The following is a 23,706-nucleotide window of genomic DNA, read 5'->3' as shown; positions in this document are numbered from 1 at the left end:
ACAACCATAAGAGGTAATAAAACTTATTGGTGTTTTAAGCCACAAAGTTTTGGAGTGATCTGTTTCACAGTAATAAATAATGAGAACACCTTTTGAGTCACTGAAATTGCTCACGTTTGGTTTTTTCACTTAGTCAACAACTCCCTGAGAGCTTACCAAATACCAAGCACTAGTCTAGGCGTTAAGAACACAGGCAGGAAACACACCGTCCTGCCCTCATGGAGCTTACTCTAGCTGGGACATAGACAGTGAACAAGCAGACATGAAGTGCCACATGGCAATACATACTGTGGGGACAATAAAACAGAAGAGGGGCTAAGGAGCACAGTGTGATGTGTGCTGGCGGGCTTGCTATTGTGCAAAGGGCTGTCGCAGGAGACCTCGCAGGGACCTGGAAAAAGTGAGGAAGTGGGCTATCCGATTCTGGGAAGAGTACTCCCAGAGGGGCAAAAGCCAGCCCAAAGATCTCAAAGTGCCTCTGTGTGTGGTGATGAAGAAGCAGAGAGTGTAGGATAAGACCAGAGTGTAGGCCCCATCATGCTCTGCTTATGTGTCAGGAGTTTGGCTTAACTGGACTTCGCTTAATTCCGATCTTCTGCACACTGGCCACCAAAGGAATATAAGCCTCAAGATTTTATTTCCATCAACAGTGATCCCTCTACCTCCAAAGAGTTGTATGCTCATCCTGCTAAGTGCAACATAACCACAAGAGCTTAACCCAGAGTTCGTAATTTCTTGAAATTACATATAAATTTCTGCCATGTTCCCGTCTTTCTCTGTGAAGGGGATTGATTACTGCCCATCACACATTCTCAGATAGGTCTCCGATCCCTTAAAAGCCTGGCCTAAAGTTAGCTCTAAAAGGATCAACGCCTGTGGAAGTCAGAAAAAGCAGTAACGCTTCTGAGAGTTGCCCCTGCGTCACTGGAAAGGTGCTTCTAGGCAGGGCCCTGGAGGACTGAGGCTGTCTGCAAGGCAGCGCCAGCCCACAAACTGTTAACAGTCTATGCCCACTGTTTAGTGAGACTACTGAAAGAGGAAGCAGTGTGTTGATTTCTGTTCTCGTACAAGCACCTCATTACATTATGGATCAATTAATAGCCTAAAATATGAGTATCCTGAATTTTCCTCCCAGGAGATTCACTGGATTCAAACCCAACAGTGAAAGTATTGTATACATGTTGCTTTCTATAGACCATGTGTTCTCAAAACATTATTTTCAATGAAAGAACTAAAGTACTTAATAAGCCTTATACCTCTACTGAGAACACCCTGAATCAGAAATACTTTCCAATGTCATATCCATGAACTATTTCCCAGAACTAAGAAAAAGAATGAATTCCTTACCTCAGAGTCATCCTCATCTGAAAATAAACCTTTGTGAGTTTTTGTTTCTGACAACGGCTTGAGATTTTTGCTGGAAGGGAGGGTAACCTTTGTTGGAAAAAAAAAAAAAAATTGAGAGTTAACAAGCCAGACACCTGAAAATGAGGGTTCATTCACTCATTCATTCAAAAGATGTCCTGAATCTCTGCTAGGATAAGGTCCCAGGCCATGCAGCAGGGGAATAAAAACATCATGGACCTTGGACATGTATCAAGTGTATATAAAGAATTAATGCAAAAAGAGAAGTACCATGAGAAAGAAGCTTAAAATTGGTATATGTTAGGAATGAAAGAAGAAACAGTCCTTGTAAAGTAAATTTCTCAGGACAGACAGGACCTGGACATGGGAGATGGTACAAGCAAGAACACTCCAGGCAGAGGGAACTGTGAGAAAAGAGAAAAACAAGATAAAGCAGAGGGCGCATCTGGGGGATCAGGGGAGGACAGACTGCCTGCCTCATACAGTGCACAAGTGGGACATGTACCTAAGCTGGAACCTAAGGTGGGCATCCTAGGAGCCTGCTGGGTTCTGAATGCTGGCACCTAGGTGGTCAGAGGCAGAGAGGGTCGGGGTTTCAAGCTGTGCAGGATAGCAAGGGAAGGGACAGCAGCCAGAAGAGCTTAAAGAGTGATGGAGATGCAGCCTATTGGCCAAATACAGGTCAATTTGAATTACAATGTTAATGGATCATAACATGTCGAATAGCGAATCTATGATCCTATAGTGATACTAAAAAAGCAGGAAAGAAGGAGGAGAGAAAGCTCTTCTGTTCAGAAGAATGCCAGCTAATTAACAAAGAAGAAATGGTAGAAGTAGAACCACATTCTTCTGTTTCCCCCGCCACCCAACATGATAACTGGTTCAGGAAAAGATCACCGAGGAAGGCAAAATGCAACAACTGCTGAATCTAGGTGCTAGTTATTTGGGTGTTTGTTGTATTCTTTCAACTCTCTGTACATTTGAAGTTTGCTATACACTTGAAAGGAATAATACTTCTCTCTGGGTTCCAGTGAATTAACAAGATGCCCCAAATCTACACTCCCGTGTTTAGTCTTCCCTCCTGCTCACCTTTTTTTCTGCTCTTTCTTTATTTTCATCTGTCTGACTTACAGTAGCCTCTGGCAAAGCTGCCGCTTTTTCTTTGAACAGATCTCCTTCCTCATCGTCAAAGATACTGGCAGTGGATTTGACTTTGTCTTTAGAAAGAGACCACAGCATAAAATTACACGGAGGTCAAAAATCCCACCACAAAATTCACAGATTAAAAATTCTTCTCTCCCAGAGCTTCCCTGGTGGTGCAGTGGTTGAGAGTCCGCCTGCCGATGCAGGGGACATGGGTTCGTGCCCTGGTCCGGGAAGATCCCACATGCCGTGGAGCGGCTAGGCCCGTGAGCCATGGCCGCTGAGCCTGCACGTCTGGAGCCTGTGCTCCGCAACGGGAGAGGCCACAGCAGTGAGAGACCCGCGTACCGCAAAAAAAAAAAAAAAAAAAATTCTTCTCTCCCAAAGAATAAATAGAAAATGTATGTTATTGCTTGATTAGTTGTGAAGAAATATTAAGTGGACTAGATTGGATTTTTTCAAGGAACACAACAGCTACTCCAATGAAACGCACGACAGACAGTTTAACCATCTGGCTTACACCCTCATCCAAGCAGCAGTACCTTATGCTTGGAGTAGTTTGGACTGGCATAAAGGGTAAAAAGAGACCTACAGAAAGAAAGATCATTTAAGAGTCAACCGCTCTGGGAATCTGAGAAGTGACAGTTGGCTCCTGCTTTTAAAAAGTTAAACTGGGATTTCCCTGGTGGTCCAGTGGTAAAGAATCTGCCTTACAATGCAGGGGACGCGGGTTCAATCCCTGATCAGGGAACTAAGATCCTACATGCCGTGAGGCAACTAAGCCTGCGCGCCACAACTATTGAGCTCACGCACCTCAACAAGAGAGCCGCAAATTACAGAGCCAATGCGCTCTGGAGACCACGCGCCACAACTACAGAGCCCATGTGCCCTGGAGCCTGCATGCCACAACTACAGAGCCCATGTGCCCTGGAGCCTGCATGCCACAACTACAGAGCCCATGTGCCCTGGAGCCTGCATGCCACAACTACAGAGCCCATGTGCCCTGGAGCCTGCATGCCACAACTACAGAAGAGAAAACCTTCATGCCACAACTACAGAGAAGCCCGCACACCGCAACAAAAGATCCCGCATGCCTCAACGAAGATCCCACGTGCCGCAACTAAGACCCAACACAGCCAAAAAATAATAATAAATAATAAAAATAATTAATCTTTTTTAAAAATTTAAAAAAATAGAAAGTCAAACTATAGAGGCATATAAAAGCAAAAACTGAAACCTCCCACATAATCCCACCTGCCCACCCAAACAAGGCCAGCAGGAACAGTTTGATATACATGCTTCTAATTTCCACAAAAGATATACTAACATGTTAACTCTAGTTATTCGCAAATATGGCTAAATAATAAATAACACAATTTGAAGAATGTGTCTTATGATTTGCATTTTTCACTCAATGTACCTAGGGTATCTTCCCATGTCAACACACATAAAACTCATTCTTTCTCACAGCTTCACAAAATTCCACTAAATGGAAGGACCATAATTTACCCTACTGATGAATATTTGGGGGGATTCCAACCTTTCGCTACCACAAGCATTGCTGCTCTGAATGAGGTGTGTGTCATGAAATAGGGCACTGACTCACGCATGTCCCAGGAGAACAGCAGCTGTCAAGGAAAGCGGCACCAACTTACTTGTGATTCCAAATCAGTTAATCCCACCAAGTGAGAGCCCTTCCAAGCCACGAGAGGCACTTACTCCTTTATTCACTGTCATTTCAGTCGGCCTCGATGTAAGCGTAGTATGTGTCCAGTCTGCACTCTTTCTAAAACCGGCTATTACTTCCCTCACATTTCTGCTGCTGTCCTTACTTTCACACCTACTGCTGGAAAAGGAGCTAAGTCCAGAGACCCTGCTTCTAGATGCTTCCTGGTCCACCTAGTCCTTAGGAGAAAAAGCCCTTTGTTGCTCAAGTTGCTAGAAGTTGTGTGCACCTCAGTGGTCTACCCTTCTTTTCTAGAAAGACAACCAATAAACCCAATCCTTTGCAACCCATGGACAAGCAATCTCTACCCACCAGGGAGCCTGTCAGAAATGCAGAATCGCAGGCCCCACCCTAAATCCAGTGAATCAGAATCCGCATTTTGACAAGAGTCCTGGGAGAGACATCTGCCATTAAATAACCACTGATTCAGAGGAGTGAGTTCGTGAACAAGCTGGCTGAAATTTGAGGGGAGAAGAAAGGAGAGTGCCGAAGTGGCCAAGGAGCTAAAAACCCTGTTACAGAAGGGAAAGTTAAGGTCACCTGGGCTTTCTCGTACAGAGCGGAGAAGCTGGGAACTAAACAGCTAGCATGAACGTTCTGCTCATGCTCGTGTATTTTCCCAAGGACTCTGGAAGAAAGTGTGATTAAAACTTTCTCTCTAACTGAAAAGGTCAAAACTAGCATCTTGGGCAGATATTAGAGGGGAACAGATTTCTCTCTAAATAAGAAAGATAATCCTAGTAATTAGTTTCCAAAGCAGGAAAAATTGGTCCATAAAATACAGACCTCCAAGACACCATAACTATCTAAGTAGAGATAAGACAACTCTGGCAGGAATGCTCGAGGAGGGATTCTGGCACTGCAAGAGATAAGGAACTAGATGAACTTCATGCCTTTTTAGGTCAACATTTTTTTTTCTTTTCTTTTCTTTTTTTCTTTGTCTGCACCACACGGCTTGTAGGATCTCAGTTCCCTGACCAGGGACTGAACCCGGGCCACAGCAATGAAAGCCTGGAATCCCAACCACTAGACCACCAGGGAACTCCCCTAGGTCAACATTCTTTATTTGGCTAAATTTCCAGAAACAGAGGATGGAGCAGTACCTGTCTTGGGAGGTTTGCTACGGGATGCTGCAAAAAAGTCATCATCATCGTCGTCATCATCAAAGAGGCCAGCAGGCGCTGGGAGGTACGAGCTTTTCCCTGGAGTGGGCTGCTCGGGCTTCTGGGCCTCCTTCAGTGATGGAGCACAGGTGGCACCAAACACATCAGTGTCCCCTGTGGGTGGAGGGACAGGACAAACCAGCTGTGAGCCAGGGTGGGTGCACTTCCTGACTTTACAGGAGGGGAAAAAAAAAACAGTACCACCACCAAGAACTTGTAGTTTCAGTTCATCCACAAAACACATTAACAGGACCCAACAACCTCCATCCTTTACTGATACAGAATGTCCCACAATGCAGAATCAACTGATCACTCAGACCGAAAAAAGTCCAAGGCCACTGATTTCTAAGGTAATATGAGCTAACACAGCTTAACTGAGCTCTCACTCTTAGATGCCCTCCGAAGTTCTTCATACTCTCCTCCCCACTCAGTCCTTTGAAGATGACAATCTTAAAAATGACAAAACAACAGGTATATAGTTTTTAAAAACAAACTCTAAGTTATGATACCTAAAAATACAGAAACAGCTCCTGCTGGGATTTTCTTTCCAGGTTTGGAGGATGAAGACACTAAAATGAGAAACAAAGAGATAACATTTCAACAGAGAAAACAACTTTCCTTGTTAAATGCACCTTCCTAAAAGATGTGCAATACAATACACAGCTAATAGGAGAATTTTAAAACTAATTTTCCCTAAAAACAAATACCATGTATTAACGCACATATGCGGAATCTAGAAAAATGGTACAGATGAACCCGTTTGCAAGGCAGAAATAGACACACAGACATAGAGAACAAACGTATGGACAGCAAGGGGGGAGAGGCAGGGGTGGGACGAAATGGGAGATTGGGACTGACGTATATACACTAATATGCATAAAATAGATAACTAATGAGAACCTGCTGTATAGCACAGGGAAATCCACTTCGCTGTACAGTAGAAACTAACATAACACTGTAAAACAACTATACCCCAATAAAAAAAAAATTTTTTTAACTAATTTTCCTAAAAGAGCCATTTTAAAATTCCTTAGTATCGTCTTCTCTACCAATGTCATGACTTTTTTCTTGGTATTAAATCAATCTAGGCTGTGACTCCCACAGAAGATCACTGACTCTGGGCAGGCTATAACACGGGGGTTGGCTGGGGAGGCCAAGGAAGACGTAGAGCACAAATGAGGGAGGTAAGGGACAGAGCAAGCAGGGCTCAACAGTTCTGACTCCATCCAGTCCAGTTTGATGAGAATAAGCAAGTAAAAAAGAACAGCAATGGGCTTCCCTGGTGGCACAGTGGTTAAGACTCTGCCTGCCAACGCAGGGAACACGGGTTTGAGCCCTGGTCCGGGAAGATCCCATATGCCGTGGAGCAACTAAGCCCGTGTGCCACAACTACTGAGCCTGTGCTCTAGAGCCTGTGAGCCTACTGAAGCCCACGTGCCTACAGCCTGTGCTCCGCAACAAGATAAGCCATTGAAATGAGAAGCCTGTGCACCACAACGAAGAGTAGCCCCCGCTAGCCGCAACTAGAGAAAGCCCGCGCGCAGCAACGAAGACCCAACACAGCCATAAATAAATAAATAAATAAATAAAAACTATTAAAAAAAAAAAAAAGAACAGCAAAATATCGGAGATGTCAGTGACAGAAATGAAGACAAAAACAGGAAAGCAAGAAACTAGGCAAGTCACAGATGCCAAAAAGTGGAGAGCAGGAACCTCAAGACAATCATGTCAGTCAGCATCATAATAAGTCTAAAATCTGACAACTTGTGGCCTGGGGAGACCAAGTCGCTTAAAATAACTCATTCCCAATTCCCAAGAACTACCACAGACCTAATGGAATAAAATTTTAAGTTTTTAAATAGCTTATGGATGCTTTTTAAAAATTCCACAAATTATTCTAATCACACTGGGCTGAGGAATTACTGATCTCCGACTTATGTGCAGAATTTCAGAAATGTTTCTTTGAACTAAACTTGATTAAATTAAAATATCCTCAACACTGCTGGAGTGCTTTCGCTGGTTCACTTTGAATTCTCTAAGAAAGAGACAAAATTGTGATGTGGGTTTACAGATGGTACTTTTTGTTTTTTCCAAGACATGAATTAGTGTAAAGGAACAGCTTTTAACTAGATCAAGGTGAACACAACAGCTTCCTGCCTAACATAGAAACAAGGTTTGGGAACAACTTCAGGGGTTCCATCTCCTGATGGGAAGTAACCAGTTCTGGAAATCTGTGCATGAAGAAGCACAGGCAGCATCAATCCATGCTCACCTTCATTAACAGAGGCTCGAGCTCCCCGATCCTGAGGGGCATCCATGAAGAGGTCACTCTGCTTGTAATAAAGTAGACAACACAGTTCAAAATAGCAGATGAAAAATGGAGCTGCAGTAAAGATGTCTAAAGAAAAGTGCCTTGTAAAGTTTAAAGCTACATATTTACTGTTCTGTCAGAAAATCAGTTCCATAGTGAAGACTATGACAAAATCAGACCCTGAAATAATTTCGGTCTGCCCAGGAATTAAATACAAACGTGGAAAAAGACAAAAGACAAGGTAAGAAACAATCACTTAACCAAGTAAAATTTCCACTATTAACACTCACATCCTCTCCCTATTTAATAAAGGGCATCAGGATACTGTATTTCCTCATTTTGTGATTCTTAGTTCAAAGTCTCCTAAAATATGAGAGTAGAAGCAACTTCCAACTAAGAAGCCATCCTTTCCTTACTAAAGAAACTAACTGTATTTCTTCCTTGGGGACACGTGACACAGCTACAGAGAGCTTCGCTATTCCTGCCGACTTACCTCCTCATCCTCATCATCAAAAAGTCCCTTCCCTCCGCTGAACAGGCCACCTCTAGCGCCAAATGGTGAGAAGTCTTCATCTGTCAGCTTGGGGGGTGCGAATAAGTTATCTTCTTCATCTAGCAAACAGAAAGAAATGTTTTGCAGGGAGAATTAAAGATGGGTTTAGAACCCTAGTTCTGGGGATTAACCTTTATAACACCTCCAAAACTGGCATAGAGTTTATCTAACCATATGTAACAAGGACTACTTGAATGCTGGCAGTCTCAGGACGTTCAGACAAAAACTCATTAAACAGTTCACTGAATCCCTTAAAATGCTCTTTGGTTTCCCACTCTCAAGTCTGTAAATGTCTGGGGCAAGGTAAACTCTGCAGTCAATTACTTTCATCTGAATTTCTTCTGAAGCAAGTCTATGCTTCGATTGCCATCCAAGACCTATTCTACCAGAATCTGAGGGACAGAAAGGTAGACTGAAGAGAGAACTGCAGATTGACACAGTCCCGGGTGGAAACATAATAGACATTACCACTGAATGTTAAAGGGTCTGATATAATATTCCTTATTGAAAACAAATGCTAGGGCTCCCTTGTTTCTAAACGTCTACAGAAGTCTAGAAAGACAGCTAATAGATCCCTATAAAATCTAGTAATTCAAATCTTTAAAGCATTTTAACTCCACACTCACTTCTCCCCACACCCCAAAAGCATGCTCTTAAGTGCTTTCAAAAAGTGTACAGAGACAGGCCTCATCTGTCAGCACTTACAAAGGCACTTTTACAGATCACATAAGCAATATTCCCATTCCCGAGTCAAGAGCCTCCTAAAACAAGAGAATTGAGGGAAAAGGCTTACCATCTGAGGGAGTTTTCCTTTCCTTCTTCTCTTTCAATGTCTTCCGAGGTTTTGCTTCCCCTGGGGCTAAGGCTTGAAGAATATTTCACAGTTTGAACAATACTCAGTCCACCCTTAGTATTTACTTACTGACTCTTCACACACATCTGCCATCCTCACAACTCCTAAGCTAAGAGCAAGACGTTCAACTTTGTATCTCAGCTCCACCTGAGCACCCCTCTCAGTGCCTTACCCAGAGCAGACACTCAAAAAGTGCCTCTTTTTAAGGCAGAAAGCTTCAGCTACCATACCAGGGTCACGTGCATGACAGGACTGCACTTGCTGAAAGACTTCTGACATCTTTCCACTGTTAAATCACTAGAATATAGTGTACGGTACATTTTTATCTAGTCAAAATATAATATAGAAGTAAATATTAAGCCAAGGATTCTTCATCTGGGGCCCATGGTTCTCTGTGGTACCCAGTAATCCCATGAAACTGCATATATAGATGCGCATATGCACAGTTTTGGGGAGATGGGCTGGGGGTGGGGGTCCACAGTGTTCAGTTATCAAAGAGTCTATAAGCCAAAAAAGATAACTACAATTTAAGCCTCTTGTGCCTTAGTAATTAAACAAGGAAATCTACACTCAGTGAAGCCCAGCAGAGGGTCCTACACTTCCCCACTGCCCCTTTAGCTCATCTCGGTGGCAGTGACATACTTGTTTGCTCCTCTTCCACCCGGCTTGCAGCATCCCCTTTGATCCGAGCTGCCAGCTCATCGGCAAATGACGTAGGTCTACTTTTTTTCTACAGGCAGAGCAGACCAAAAGAATCATTTTTTGTAACATTTTTTGTAACAAACTAGTACAGTTTACTTTTGGACACCTAACAAAACTATGTAAACAATGGCAAAGAAATTGAACTGGTGAGAAATTAAGGTTTAACTAAATAAATGTAAACACATGCACCCTATACAGATCACCTGAGAAAGAAGACTCAGTGTTCCTTCAAAGGGAGATCTCTTTATTTCCTTTTTTTTTTATACATCACTTTAATACATGGTGGTTTTCTTATCTAGATCTAGATAAGAAAACTACCATGAAGTGCTTGGGTGGTGGGGGGGAGTATTAGGATCTTAAAACTCTGAAACTGAATATATTTTGAATGATCTAACTTGTAAAATCTTAACATTTGGAGAAGAAAGTGGTACTTGTAAGGCAACTTGGGATGCTCAACCATTATTTCCAAAAGTGTAAATGAAATTACAAATAGGATGCAAAATGAGACGATTACAAATATAAATGACAATAAAAGGAATGAGTACTAGGTACCATTTCTAAAACCTTGCCAAGCGATAACAACTATAGTCTTTCTTACAGGTCTGGAATTTTCTTCAATGTCCTCAGTATCTTCCTCCTCCTTCTCAGAGTCAGCGAAAATGTCACAACCATCATCATCCTCTTCTTCATCACTCATTTGTGCAGTGTGCTAAGAGTATAAACCACCAGATTAAAACTATTAGATGCGGTCATCAAGCTGAAAAAGGGGTACTGCCACTTAGCCTTCAGACTTCTCCTTCAAATTGGGAACAACAAATAATGCACCAAAAGTTATGAAGCAGTAAATGTGCTAGAACAAATAACACACGAGATTTATTTTCAGTGCAATAGCAAAAGATAAAATGTCCACCACTAGAGAAATGAATAAACTAAATATGTATAGCCTTATCTTAATAAAAATACTAACAGTCAAAAGGAATAAGCTGTAACAATTGGAGAGACATCCAAGACCAATCAAGTGACAAAACAGTGAATGATAAACCCCGAATGATATCCTGACCACACCCTGACACATATACAACACCACTTCTATGAACACAGACATATTTGTGAACGCAAAGAATAGCACTCGGAATATGCACTCCCAGATGATAACACCAGTTATTTCTGGAGACTGTGAGGAGATGAGGATTAGATGACTCAAACTTAGTCTTATGTGTTAAGTTCTAACTTTTTACAAAGGCAGCCACTGGTACGTAAAAATTGTATAATTAAAAAAAATTTTTTTTAACATGGAAATCAATAAACTGTGCCAGGCACTACGCTAAAAGCACTTTTTAAACTAATTTAATCCTTAGAACTCTGAGGTTAGCAGTGGCACACACAACAAATCTATCTTTAACAATACAAACAAATGGTTCCACCAATGCTTTTCATCACCATACTCTATTATTTGAAAAACTGTCCAGGGACTTCCCTGGTGGTCCAGTGGGTAAGACTCCGTGCTCCCAATGCAGGGGACCCAGGTTCAATCCCTAATCAGGGAACTAGATCCCACATGCATGCTGCAACTAAGAAGCTCGCATGCCGCAACTAAACATGCTGCAACGAAGATCCTGTGTGCTGCAACTAAGACCCGGTGCAACCAAAATTAATTAGTTTTTTAAAAACTGTCCGAATTTACAGATCTAATAGTAAATTCCATAGAAATAAATACACTGTACAGAAGGATTATTAAAATTATAAAGATGAGCCACATTTGTGAACACAACTGAAAAAAATACAAGTAACAACCAAAAAGTGCTAAATCTTTCACTTGATAATTGGAAATTTTTGTGAAAAAATATTTCTGAATTAGGAAAGTGAAATGCAAATTGGGATCACCTCAATATACCACTGTACATATATCATATGTACAAAAATCATAGCAAAAATCGTAGCAAAAATCATAATCCCAGGGCTGATGAGATTCTGGGAAAATCATTATGCATGATCTGTTAATCTGAATGTCCATTAGACAGTAGTATCAAGTAACTCTACACCACCTAATTCCTAAGGAAAGAGTTCACAGAAGGAAAGGATTTTTATGTATGAAAACACTGAATGCAGCATTATGTCAAAAATTAAAATTTACAAATAAACTATTTCCCATACACGTTTAAAGACTACAACAGTATTACATATGTATGTTAAAAAAATATAGACGTTTACAAAGCAAATTACAAAGACTATTTAAAATGTCAAGGAAACACCTGTGACATGTTAATATCAAATAACAGAAAATAAACTATGCATGTTATGAAAAGAACATGTCCTTAGAAGGATATACAAAAATTAAGACAACAGTGCTAAGACAGTAGGATAATAAGGTTTCCATTTTTGGAGTGTTCCTTAGCCTTACTGCTATATTGTCTCAAATTTTAAAACAGGAAAGGTGTGTTCATGTGAAAAATTCAGTTTGGGTAATCAGGCCTTGTTTTATAGGCTCCGTTTCTCAATTTCGTTTTTTACTTCTTTGTTGTCTAAGAAAAATGAAGATAAAATATAAAGCAAATGAGGAAAAAATATACAAGAGGGTAGTTAGCCTAAAAACATGAAACATTTGAAGGAAACATGAATAGCTGTAAACATGAATAAATCCTCACTTTCCCCTAAGTTATTCAAAAGTAATTTTAGCATAGATTTAGTATAAATGCTATGCTTCAGTTAAAATTTAAGTCACTTCAACATATGCATCTTACCCGGTTTTGATCATTGTCACTATGATTGGCAAAATCTTCATCTGACTCCTATAGGAGAAAAAAAAAGAGGCTTTTTTGTTAACACAGGCTTTACTTGGAAGCACAGAAATGATCTCGGGTCTAAGTCTCTGGGGTAGCCAACACTGGGTCTCTCTGTACTGACTACTAGTCACCTGACATATCAAGGTGCAGATAAGGTGGAGAGTTGGCAATGTCGCCAAGGACTATTCCAGTTAACATGTCGTTTTTGTGATTCATTTAAACCTCTCTATTTGTTCATATTGATCTGCCCTATCATCTCTAACCTTTGGATTTAAAGTAAGAGTTGCACATTTAATTAACTAAATTATCAAAAGTTGGTTTGCATTATTTTACATTTTGGACTACGTTTTCTATTTTCCCTCTAAGTAGGACAATTAATTCATCAGGCCCAAGAAGGGAACATGAGTACTTAATATAAGCAATGAGGTAAAGGGTTGCTTCAATGGCTAAAAGCAAAGGATTTAGCTAAAGACAATCAGTTATACAGCAAGGTTATTTTAGAAAAGTTTATTTCCTACTATTAGGTTTTTTTTGTTGGGAGGGCTGGAGGGAGGAGGACAGGAAACAGAGACTGTGGAAACAGAGGAGAAGAGGGGAGCACACATACAAAGCTGTCTCCGTTTATAAATCAACACTCCGGGACTAACCTTCAAAGGGTTTCTGCCCTTTGCAATAATGAGTATTCCATTTAAAGGAACAACCCCAGATACAACAGTGGCTAAGGCCCACAGACCCTGAGACCGTAAAGCAGGGAGTCAGATCATGCTCTGTGGGTATGAAGATGCCAGAGGCAGCAGCAAAGCTAACATGTAAGTGGATGCTTTCAGAATCCTTCTGGTCTAGAAAGTCTTTAAAGAAAGTTTTAAATGTGGACTTTTTCCCTAGAATTACTCAAAGATAGAACTTACTCAAAGACTGTATCTCAAGCAGAGATTCTACCGAAACATCTAAGCTGCCACCCTCAAAATATATTGGCAAGAAGAGAATTTGGTGGGGAGGTGAGAGGGTAATGGTAAAAGAGATTAAAGCAGTTTTCCTTGGTTTTTGTATACACGACAAAAAGGAACTCCCACCCCAAGGGGAAAAGCTTCAGAATATGGCTTCTGTCACTATTAAAAGATTTATGTAAACAAATTGCTAATTCACAAATACGTTATTTATTTAGCCCACTAAACACACCCTAAGTTTCCTGCCCACCATGACCTGGACACACCAGAAAGCCCTTACCTCTTCTTCATTCTCTTCTTCACTGTCCGCAATACTACCACGATCGCTGCCTACTGAACCTTCTGGTGAGAAGAAAGATAAAGGTTATCGCCAATATTCATAAGAAAAGATCCTTAGTTCCCTTCCAAGATCACAAACCACCATACATCAGCATCTAAAGATTTTGATAAAACCATCTATACCCATTAACTGGAATTAAAAGTATCTTCACTATAGTGAGGAATGGAACATTTACATAGCCTCAAAGTATCACCCCACAAGATACTTATGAGTTACAAAAAATATATATTAGTTACAAAGAAAAAAACTGGTTTGCACTCCTCGAAGATGTTGAGGTTGTAAAAAGCAAAAAAAGGCTGAGAAATGGTATCAGATTGAAAGAAGACTAGAGAGATTTGACAACTAAATGCAGTGAGTGGACTGGATTCTGAAACAGAGAAAAAGAGAGACTATAAAGAACATTATTGGGACAACTGGCAAAATTTCAATATGACTGAGGATTAGCTAGTACTACATCCAGTTAAAATTTCCTAACTTTGATAATTATACTTTTTGCTGCTGTTGTCGGAGAACAGTCAATTGGTGACTTTATTTCATATAAAAATTACATCTAGGGGCTTCCCTGGTGGCGCAGCGGTTGAGAATCTGCCTGCCAATGCAGGGGACGCAGGTTCATGCCCCGGTCCGGGAAGATCCCACATGCCGTGGAGCGGCTGGGCCCGTGAGCCATGGCCGCTGAGCCTGCGTGTCCGGAGCCTGTGCTCCACAACGGGAGAGGCCACAACAGTGAGAGGCCCGTGTACCACAAAAAAAAAAAAAAAAAAAAAAAAAAAAATTACATCTAAAGAAGAGGTTGAAAAGTCAAGTATGCTTGATTTGTACATATTTGCCAAGTCTCACAGAATTCAACCACTTTGATAATTTTTCTATTAATAAACAAGACAGACATATTGAAAGCCTCACATCAAAGCCCAATAGACATGTCCAACCAAGATGAAAGATGTGCGAATGAATATGCAGAATATGCAGCTATAAGAGAAAGTTCTTATTCTTAGAAAACACACACAGAAATACAGTTGTCCCTTGAGGGATTGGTTCCAGGACCCCCTTTCCCCAACACATACACAGATACCAAGATGGCATAGTCTGCATATGACCTACACGCACACCTTCCCACATCCTTCTCCTGTATACAGCCTTAAATCACCTCCAGATTACTTATAATACCTCATACTATGTAAATGATACATAAATAGTTGTAAATACAATGTAAATAAACGTTCTGTAAATAGTTGTCTGTGCGTGGCAAATTTAAATTTTGCTTTTGGAACTTTCTGGAATTTTTTATTCCCAAATATTTTCAATCCAGGCTGGTTGAATACATAGACGCAAAAACTCATGGACACAGACTGCCAACCGTACGGAGAAATAAGAGGGCAGGACGTCTGCACGATGTCTCCCAAACAGGTTCAGAAAAAAATATTATGTATATATAGAGAGAATGATAAAACAAATGTGGTGAAATGTTCACAAGTGGTAAACCTGGGTAAACAGTATGTGGGAGCTCTCTCGACTAGTCTTACAACTTTAATGTACAGTTTGAAATTATTTTTAAATAAAAAGTTAAGATATAAATGTTAAAAGCAACAAAACTATTTGGTGCAAAAGAGTACCTTCACTAGATAGCTCTCCAAGACCTACATCTTCCTGCTCCATGAACAGCTTTGACCCAATTAAATAAGGTAAAGGACGGTCAATGTATAGATCCTGTAAACAATGAAAGGGAATAAGCCATTAAATATTTAGGTTGAAAATAAAATTAGGTATTCCATTTGACATCTTGTTCCATCTGACTACCGCCCAAAAGTTACATAATGAAAGTGGAGAATAAGAAACACAGCAGGATTTTTTTTTTTAAATCACTGATTAAAAAAAAGTTAAATCCTAGGTAAAGATGGCAAAGTAAAGCTGAATTACATAGAATCTCCTTTCTCAAGTGCCTTATTAACAAAAATGGCAAAGGCTTGCAAAAAGTTTACTAGCAGTAACCAAACAAGGAAAGGGGCACAACTTCATAGTAATATGTCCAAAAGGAGGAGGACCAAGGAAAGAAACCGGAAATTCTGGCAACCTTTGATGATGGTAACCTATCTTCCTCCCCTAAAATTCAACTCCGGCGAGCAAATATCAACCAATCAAGCAATCTCAAGAACCAAGTCCTAAATTTGGAGAAGCACACTGAGGAAATAACCCAAATGGTTTTATGACTTGAGAAGGCAGGTGGGTAGGGGGACATGTGTACAAACAGGACACAAGTAAGGCACAAGGAAGGGAATGGAGGAGGATTCCTTCACACTTCATCAGGGCAGAGATGCAGGAACACAGAACATAAAGCATGGGCTAGATGAAAAGAAACAGAGTGGCAACTGGACGAATATTCACAGTCAATATAATTAACTAAAGGAATGTCTCCAATGGACTGATGAGAACCTACACAGCAGAAAAAAATAACCCAAAGAAGAGAATAATAATATGCCCCAGAGGTTCACACTGTAGAATTTAGAGAAGTGAAATTGGTAAAATAAGACCAGATGATAAAACAACAAAACAAAATGAAGGATACTGTCTACAGAATAGTACATGTTGGAGATCCTTCCACTGCAGGCCATCACACACATCAAAAATTTAGAGTTAAGAAAGCACTCCAAAAGAAGAAGTAAAGGGCTTTCCTGGTGGCACAGTGGTTGAGAATCCGCCTGCCAATGCAGGGAACACAGGTTTGAGCCCTGGTCCGGGAAGATCCCACATGCCGTGAAGCAACTAAGCCCATGTGCCACAACTACTGAGCCTGTGCTCTAGAGCCCGCGAACCAAAACTACTGAGCCTGCATGCCATAACTACTGAAGCCCACATGCCTAGAGCCCGTGCTCCACAGCAAGAGAAGCCACCACAATGGGAAGCCCGCGCACCGCAACGAAGAGTAGTCCCCGCTCGCCACAATTAGAGAAAGCCCGTGTGCAGCAACAATGACCCAACACAGCCAAAAATAAATAAATAAAATTAATTAATTTTTTAAAAAAAGGAAGAAGTAAAACTGTCACTGTTTGCAGATGACATGATACCATACATAGATAATCCTAAAGATGCCACCAGAAAACTACTAGTGCTAATCAATGAATTTGGTAAAGTTACAGGATACAAAAATTAATGCACAGAAATATGTTGCATTCCTATACACTAACAACGAAAGATCAGAAAGAGAAATTAAGGAAACAATCCCATTCACCATGGCAACAAAAAGAATAAAATATGTAGGAATAAACATACCTAAGGAGGTAAAAGACTTGGAAAAAAAAAAAAGAAAAGAAAAGAAATCTCTCCACCCTGGGGCAACCTCCCATCTTCACAGTGAGGCATGGCCCTTTGGCCTCCTCCCTATAGAAAAGAACCTGGGTGCAGGCAAGAACAATTCTGATGTTTCACCAATGACAGAAAGCTTGGGAAGGTTAGTGTAAAAGATATAACAGCAACCAATTTAGTGCAAAGAAATGGAAGTGCTAATTGAGCTAATTGTTCACTGACTTAGGAGGCTTGTTTCCAAAGTCCTCCTGTAACAGAGAAAGTGGTGTGTGACTTGGAAGTAGCAAGTGTGGCCCAGGCAATACATTTCCCAGGGTCTGCTGCTGACTTCTTAATCCCGATAGTGAAAAAGCAAGCCGGCGAGCATATCACGGTTAAAGGATCAGCCCCAATTTGGCACTATAAGCTCAAATCAGAAGAAAAATGTGCAGTGAAATGAAGGACTAGAAGAGACTGATTTTGCAGCATGTTTCAATTCACAAGGCACTTATGTGTCACAAGGACTCTCAAAATCAGTAAGGCAACCTCCTGTGTTTACTACTGAGCCTGAGAGAAAGTAACAGTAAAGCAATAAACATCTGCTAATAGTTTCTTCGTGAACACTCATAGCAGCTTTATTCATATTGGCCAAAACCTGGGAACAACCCACATGTCTTTCAACACTTTGGAGGTTCCCTCTTAGTGCAAGCTGCAGAATGTCAGGTTCCCAACAATCCCTACCTCTCATGAGCCTCCTCATCCTTCAAAAACCAGTTCAAATCTCATCTTCATCCTAATTTCCCCAGCTAGAAGTCAGAGCACTTATGATGGTGACTCTTGTAAAGCCTCCTCTCTCCCACCATCTGGTACTGCTGTAATAAGCATCCTGAGGGTAGGAACCATGTCCTGCATCTTTGTACTCCCCCAGCTTGGCATGCTAGTACCTAGTAAGTGCTCAATCGATGCTTGTGTACAGCAACTCTTTCTGATCGATGGAGTCAGTATGAGACTGCTAAGTGACAGCCTCACTTCCTAGAAGTGAAGTCCATGTCTTACCAATTCTGTGCCCAAGTAAAGTACCCCAAACCCAAGAGGTGCGACAATAAATATTTCAACTGAATGTCTTTACCTTTGGCTCAAGGATCAATTCCACCCGCTCATTAGCATCATCTTCTTCAGAGTCTGAGTTTCCTGCTTTTATATCTAGCTGCTCAAATGCACTGTCCAACACTTGTAAACCGTAGTTCACAGCCTCCTGGACTTTAGGAATCAGATCTACTTCTTTCTGTTCCCGGGTCTTCTCCTAGGAAAAAATACTGTTCAGTAAGATCTCCAGTATATTGATACCACCCTAATAAAACACTGGGAATGTTTGCTAAAGCCTAGACTCATGCTCCAAAAAAACCCCCAAATTTTAATTAAAAATGTTAAATTCTTAACAATTTAAAATGTTAAACAATTAAAAACGTTAAAAGTCAGATTCTGCTGAATGCCTCAACACAGACTTTGGGGTGGTAAATTCCAAGTTTGTCTATGCGTTGAACACACATCGAACTATGTAAGGTCCTGGAGCTCCAGGTTCATCATCTACAAAAACAAAAGCACAACTATGGTGTGATGGTTCAGCTTTTATAGGCTATGTAAAAGAATCTTAATAATGAATGGCACATCACAAGACATCCAGGGGCACTTCACCTCCCTGCTACTGGAGGAACGAAGGGCCTAAACTTTTAGCTTTGCCATGGCTGTATCCCAGTGACCTTGCTTAATGATCCTTTGGACAATTTTAGGAGTTAAGACTTAGAAGAAAATACCCCAGCCAGAGATGTCATTTTTCAATTACAGCTAAAAAAAAAATAACTGGACAATTACGATTATTCTATAAACTTGTTTCAAACCAAGAGAGGGTCAGTTTCATCTCTAATCTATCCTGTACATCACCCTAGAACAATGCCCCCGACCCCGACAAAACTCTGTACACATCACCAACCTGCTGAAAATATTCCACAGGTCTCCACTTCCTATAACAGCAGCTCTCATACACTCAACTGTGTCATCAGTTGTAAGAAATATTGCAAAATATCTTTAGTGTCATTTTCCTTCCTCACAACTATTCTAGAAGTTGATACATAATTACACAAAGAACCAAACCATTGTGTTGTTTTGACAGCCAAAGGGGAAAATCTGAAGAGTATTTTATACTACCTCAAGTGTGGAAGTCTTTCTGATTTAGTTTTTTTGTTTTGGCTGCATCTTTTCTGCACTCTGGCATGCTTGATTCTGAGTTAAATAGCTAACGTTGTACTAAGTGTGCGAAAACATGCCTGTGAAATAAATGTTTTAAAAATAATTCACTAAATAGCTATCACCTTAAAATTGCCCCCTGACTTGGTATAACCAGATACTATTGCACTTAAATGGTGAGCAAATCCCTGAGTACTACTAAAAATAAAGATTTAAAAAAAAATTTTTTAAGGCTAGAAATAGGCAGAACTGTAGCTGGTTTCTAATATCCTTTCTTAGTCTAACATCTTCATATGTTACAAGCAATGTGGCTTTCATCTTACTTTCATTTTTAAACTGGTAGGAATAAGAATCAAAGCAGCCACGAAAGGATAGGGAAGCACAGGCTTCAAAGAACTCACAAACTACAGCCCAGCACGGCCTACATTTTTTATAGCCCTCACGGTAAGAAAGGTTTTTACATTTTTAACGGAGGAGGGGGAAGGGGAGGAGGAAGAGAAGAAAAAGAAGCGAAGAGACGTAGGTCAATGCGGCCAGCAAACAAAATATTTATTATCTGGTCCTTTACAGAAAATCTCTGCATACCTCTGCTCTATTCTTAAGCCAGAATTCAGGAACTTAATCTATACATTTCTTAATACACTAAATTTCAAAAACAAACTAAAGAGTTCAATTGTTGGGCTGTCAGGAGCAGCTTTTCCCATTTCCCCCCGTGTCCATCTCCCTGCCCACAATCCCTCCACCAGCCACATCACAAATCTCCACCACTTTTCTTCTCATACGGAGCCCAACAGAAGAGTGATTTAATGCAAGTACCTGTTCTGGTTTTTCTGCCTCAGGCTTGGGCACCGGCTCCTCCACTTCTTCATCATATACACGCTAAATACAGAAGCAAATTCAGTTTGGAATGGTCAAAACAGCATTTGGAATCAATCACAATGTAAGAATTCAATACATAATTTTAAAAAGACAAAGATGGGGAAGAAATGATTATTCAACAAATGGCTGAGGCCGCTGGTCAAGGGCAAAAAGCAAAGAACAGTAGTCAACTCTCCCAAAATTAAGTTTAAAAAAACAGACACAAATGACTAGGAAACATGAGAAAAAAACCTTCAATCTCATTGTTGACCACAGTCACAAAAACAATAATAAACTGGTGTTCACACTTTCTTGTTTAATCTAATACTTCATGCTGACAGAGCAATGATACAGGTACTCAAATGTGAGGCTGAGAATACCAAGTGGTAGAACCTACCTACTAGGTAACAAGAGCTTTAACATTTTGCACAGTGGAAACGGTAAAGGTAAGTTATTTTAATCCTGTTGCTTAAAATGGTTGTTAAATTTTTATTATCCCATTTATAAGAAAATAGATAGGCCAAGCCCACCAATGATTTGCCAGAAGGCCAGGCATGGGACTGACCCATGCAGCTGGAGCAGGCAGCCTCTCTTTTCCAAAATAGATCTATCACTCTGGCAACTCATTGTAATTTCCTTTTTTAACTATATATTGTTGTTTAAACTTCCAAAGTAAAACATTCTCATTATAAATAGTGCAATGATGAAAATGTTCTGGAATTAGATATTGGTGATGGTTACAAAACTTTGTGAATACACTAACACTTATTGACTTGTACACTTTTTAAAAGGGTGAACTTTATGGTATGTGAGTTATAAGCCAATTAAAAATTTAAAAGTCAATATAAAGATATAAGTGAGAGAGATGTGTTTAAAAATTGTTCCATCCTTGCCTCCAACCAAACCCTCAGAATAAGCAATTTATGCTTGGTGTGTGCGCCTCTATGTTTCCCACATAGAAACATACACAAATATATACAGACATATGCACATATTCAGAGTTCTCCCACTCTTCCTGCTTTTAAATAAAAATGCACTTATACTATACACATTCCTCTGCCCCACTTTTTCACTCGATATTTACATAAGCCACTTTCTAGGTCAATGCAAATAGATGTGATTCAATCCTTTTTATATCTGCACAATATTCTACGGTGTGAACTTGACTATGATTAATTCAAAAATTCTCTATTAGGGAACATTAAGGAGATTTCCAGTTTTTGCTGTTGTAAATAAACTGCTGTAAACATATGCACATATACTAAATTCTTAGGCCCTGGATCTTTTATTTCTATAGGCTTCCCAAAAATAGGATTGCCAAGTCACAGGACAAAACTGTTTTTTAGGCTTAATAGCTACCTCCAGATTTCTGGCCACAAATGGGGAGCAACTCACACTGTCCCAACATATTCAAGTGCCCACTTCCCAGACCTTTGCCAGCAGTGGAACCATGTTACCTACCTTTTAAAAATAGGTATACCTGCCAATCTGATTAGATAATGTTATTTTTATTTTATTTATTTATTTATTTTGCGGTACGCAGGCCTCTCACTGTTGTGGCCTCTCCCGTTGCAGAGCACAGGCTCTGGACACGCAGGCTAAGCGGCCATGGCTCACGGGCCCAGCTGCTCCGCAGCATGTGGGATCTTCCCGGTCCAGGGCATGAACCCGTGTCCCCTGTATCAGCAGGTGGACTCTCAACCACTGCGCCACCAGGGAAGCCCAACAATGTTATTTTTAAACGTTCGTATCTTCTAACCCAAGAATTCTACTTCTTGAAATTTAGTTCCAAGAAAAATAAATACAAACAATAAGATGCTCATGGCATCAGATTTATACTGCAAAGTCACAAACACCAAATCTGTAATTCTATGCAATTCCAATCAAAGTGCTAATAGAATTTTCTGGGTAATTTAGCAAGATAATCCTCAAATTCACAGAGGAAAGAAAAAAGCCAAGGATAACCATGATAATTCTGAATAAAAAGAAGTCGCAGGGATGTGCCCTTTTAGGACTTACTAGAAATCTCTGGTATTTAAGATTGTGATACTGACTACGGCAGATAAACATAATAAAAGACAGAGGCAAGAGACAGACCCACAATTACATGTAAGCTTGATTTTATATTCACAAAAACACACATTCATACATACAAGTCACTGAGGAAAAGAACTACACAATAAAAGTTATCCATATGCATTCATACACATAAGTCACTGAGGAAAAGAACTACACAATAAAAGTTATCCATATGCATTCATACACATAAGTCAGTGAGGAAAAGAACTACACAAAAGTTATCCATATGGAAAAAAAAATATGAATGCATTCATACACATAAGTCAGTGAGGAAAAGAACTACACAATAGGGCTTCCCTGATGGGGAAGTGGTTAAGAATCCGCCTGCTAGTGCAGGGGACACGGGTTCGAGCCCTGGTCCGGGAAGATCCCACATGCCACGGAACAACTAAGCCCGGGCACAACAACTACTGAGCCTGCGCTCTAGAGCCCGCGAGCCACAACTACTGAAGCCCGCGCGCCTAGAGCCCATGCTCCACAACAAGAGAAGCCACCGCAATGAAAAGCCCGTGCACCGCAACGAAGACTAGCCCCTGCTCGCCTTAACTAGAGAAAACCCATGTGCAGCAACGAAGACCCAATGCAGCCGAAAGATAAATTAATTAATTATTTTTTAAAAAGAACTACACAATAAAAGTTACTCATATGGAAATGAACCAAATGAAATCCCTACCTCATATTACGTATACCTGCACCGATATACATCCACACAGATATACTCTCCAGGTAAGAAGAGTAAAAAGGCAGAGATACAAAGGAGCCCACACCGAAAATATTTAGAGTTAAGGGAAAAAATGGGAGTTGGTGCCTTTTAAGCAAATATGGCAAAATATTAAAATCTGTTAATGTAAGGTAGTGTATATTACTAGCATTTGTGGTTATTATCTGTTCTTTTCTAGACACATGAAATATTTTATTTAAAAAAACTGATGTCGGGAGATTGTTAAATGATAGGCACATAATGAAATAAAAACAATAAAATTAAGTTCACAAAATCTTACAGATGTGTTAAAATGCTTATAAAATAATACACTAACATTAAAAAAATGCAGGCTGCCAATATATAGAAAAGGTTAAAGTTACATACATACATATATATTCTCAGAAAGAAATATGCCAAAATGTTCAGTGGCTGGTTAATTTGGGGTGGTGGAATTATAGTTGATTTCTGTAGTTTTAATTTTTTCACACTTTAATACTTTTTATATATGCCAATCTCTCCTACAGTGGGTGTTCATTACTTTTATAACAAGAAAGGAAAACACTTAAAGCCCAATGTCTGCTTGGAAAATGGACTTGGAATATACACATCAAAATGTTAAAGAGGCTCTCCTTTGGCATCTGAAATTTCAGACGATGC

General features: G+C 40.2%; 1 protein-coding gene across 5 annotated transcripts in view; it reads right to left on the bottom strand.

Moving 5' to 3' along the window:
* The window catches only part of LOC112395738 (WASH complex subunit 2A-like), a 119,896-nt gene that overhangs the window by 91,914 nt on the left and 4,276 nt on the right, over positions 1–23,706 (bottom strand). For 2 of the 5 annotated variants that reach the window (XM_024739092.1, XM_024739088.1), the window contains exons 4-17: positions 20,226–20,288; positions 18,295–18,468; positions 15,500–15,593; positions 13,827–13,888; positions 12,558–12,605; positions 10,415–10,525; positions 9,757–9,844; positions 9,055–9,126; positions 8,202–8,320; positions 7,670–7,730; positions 5,907–5,966; positions 5,338–5,511; positions 2,455–2,582; positions 1,348–1,434 (exon numbers count right to left, since the gene is read on the bottom strand). In XM_024739092.1, coding sequence (XP_024594860.1) covers positions 1,348–1,434; positions 2,455–2,582; positions 5,338–5,511; positions 5,907–5,966; positions 7,670–7,730; positions 8,202–8,320; positions 9,055–9,126; positions 9,757–9,844; positions 10,415–10,525; positions 12,558–12,605; positions 13,827–13,888; positions 15,500–15,593; positions 18,295–18,468; positions 20,226–20,288 — 1,341 coding nt within the window. The remainder of the gene's footprint in view (positions 1–1,347; positions 1,435–2,454; positions 2,583–5,337; positions 5,512–5,906; positions 5,967–7,669; positions 7,731–8,201; positions 8,321–9,054; positions 9,127–9,756; positions 9,845–10,414; positions 10,526–12,557; positions 12,606–13,826; positions 13,889–15,499; positions 15,594–18,294; positions 18,469–20,225; positions 20,289–23,706) is intronic. The other 3 variants (XM_024739090.1, XM_024739086.1, XM_024739087.1) reach the window with 2 other exon arrangements.

Source organism: Neophocaena asiaeorientalis, unplaced genomic scaffold (assembly GCF_003031525.2).
Source record: "Neophocaena asiaeorientalis asiaeorientalis breed wild unplaced genomic scaffold, Neophocaena_asiaeorientalis_V1.1 scaffold202, whole genome shotgun sequence".
Lineage (NCBI taxonomy): Eukaryota > Metazoa > Chordata > Mammalia > Artiodactyla > Phocoenidae > Neophocaena > Neophocaena asiaeorientalis.
Note: the sequence above shows the minus strand (reverse complement) of the source record. Positions and strands in the feature narration are given on the sequence as shown.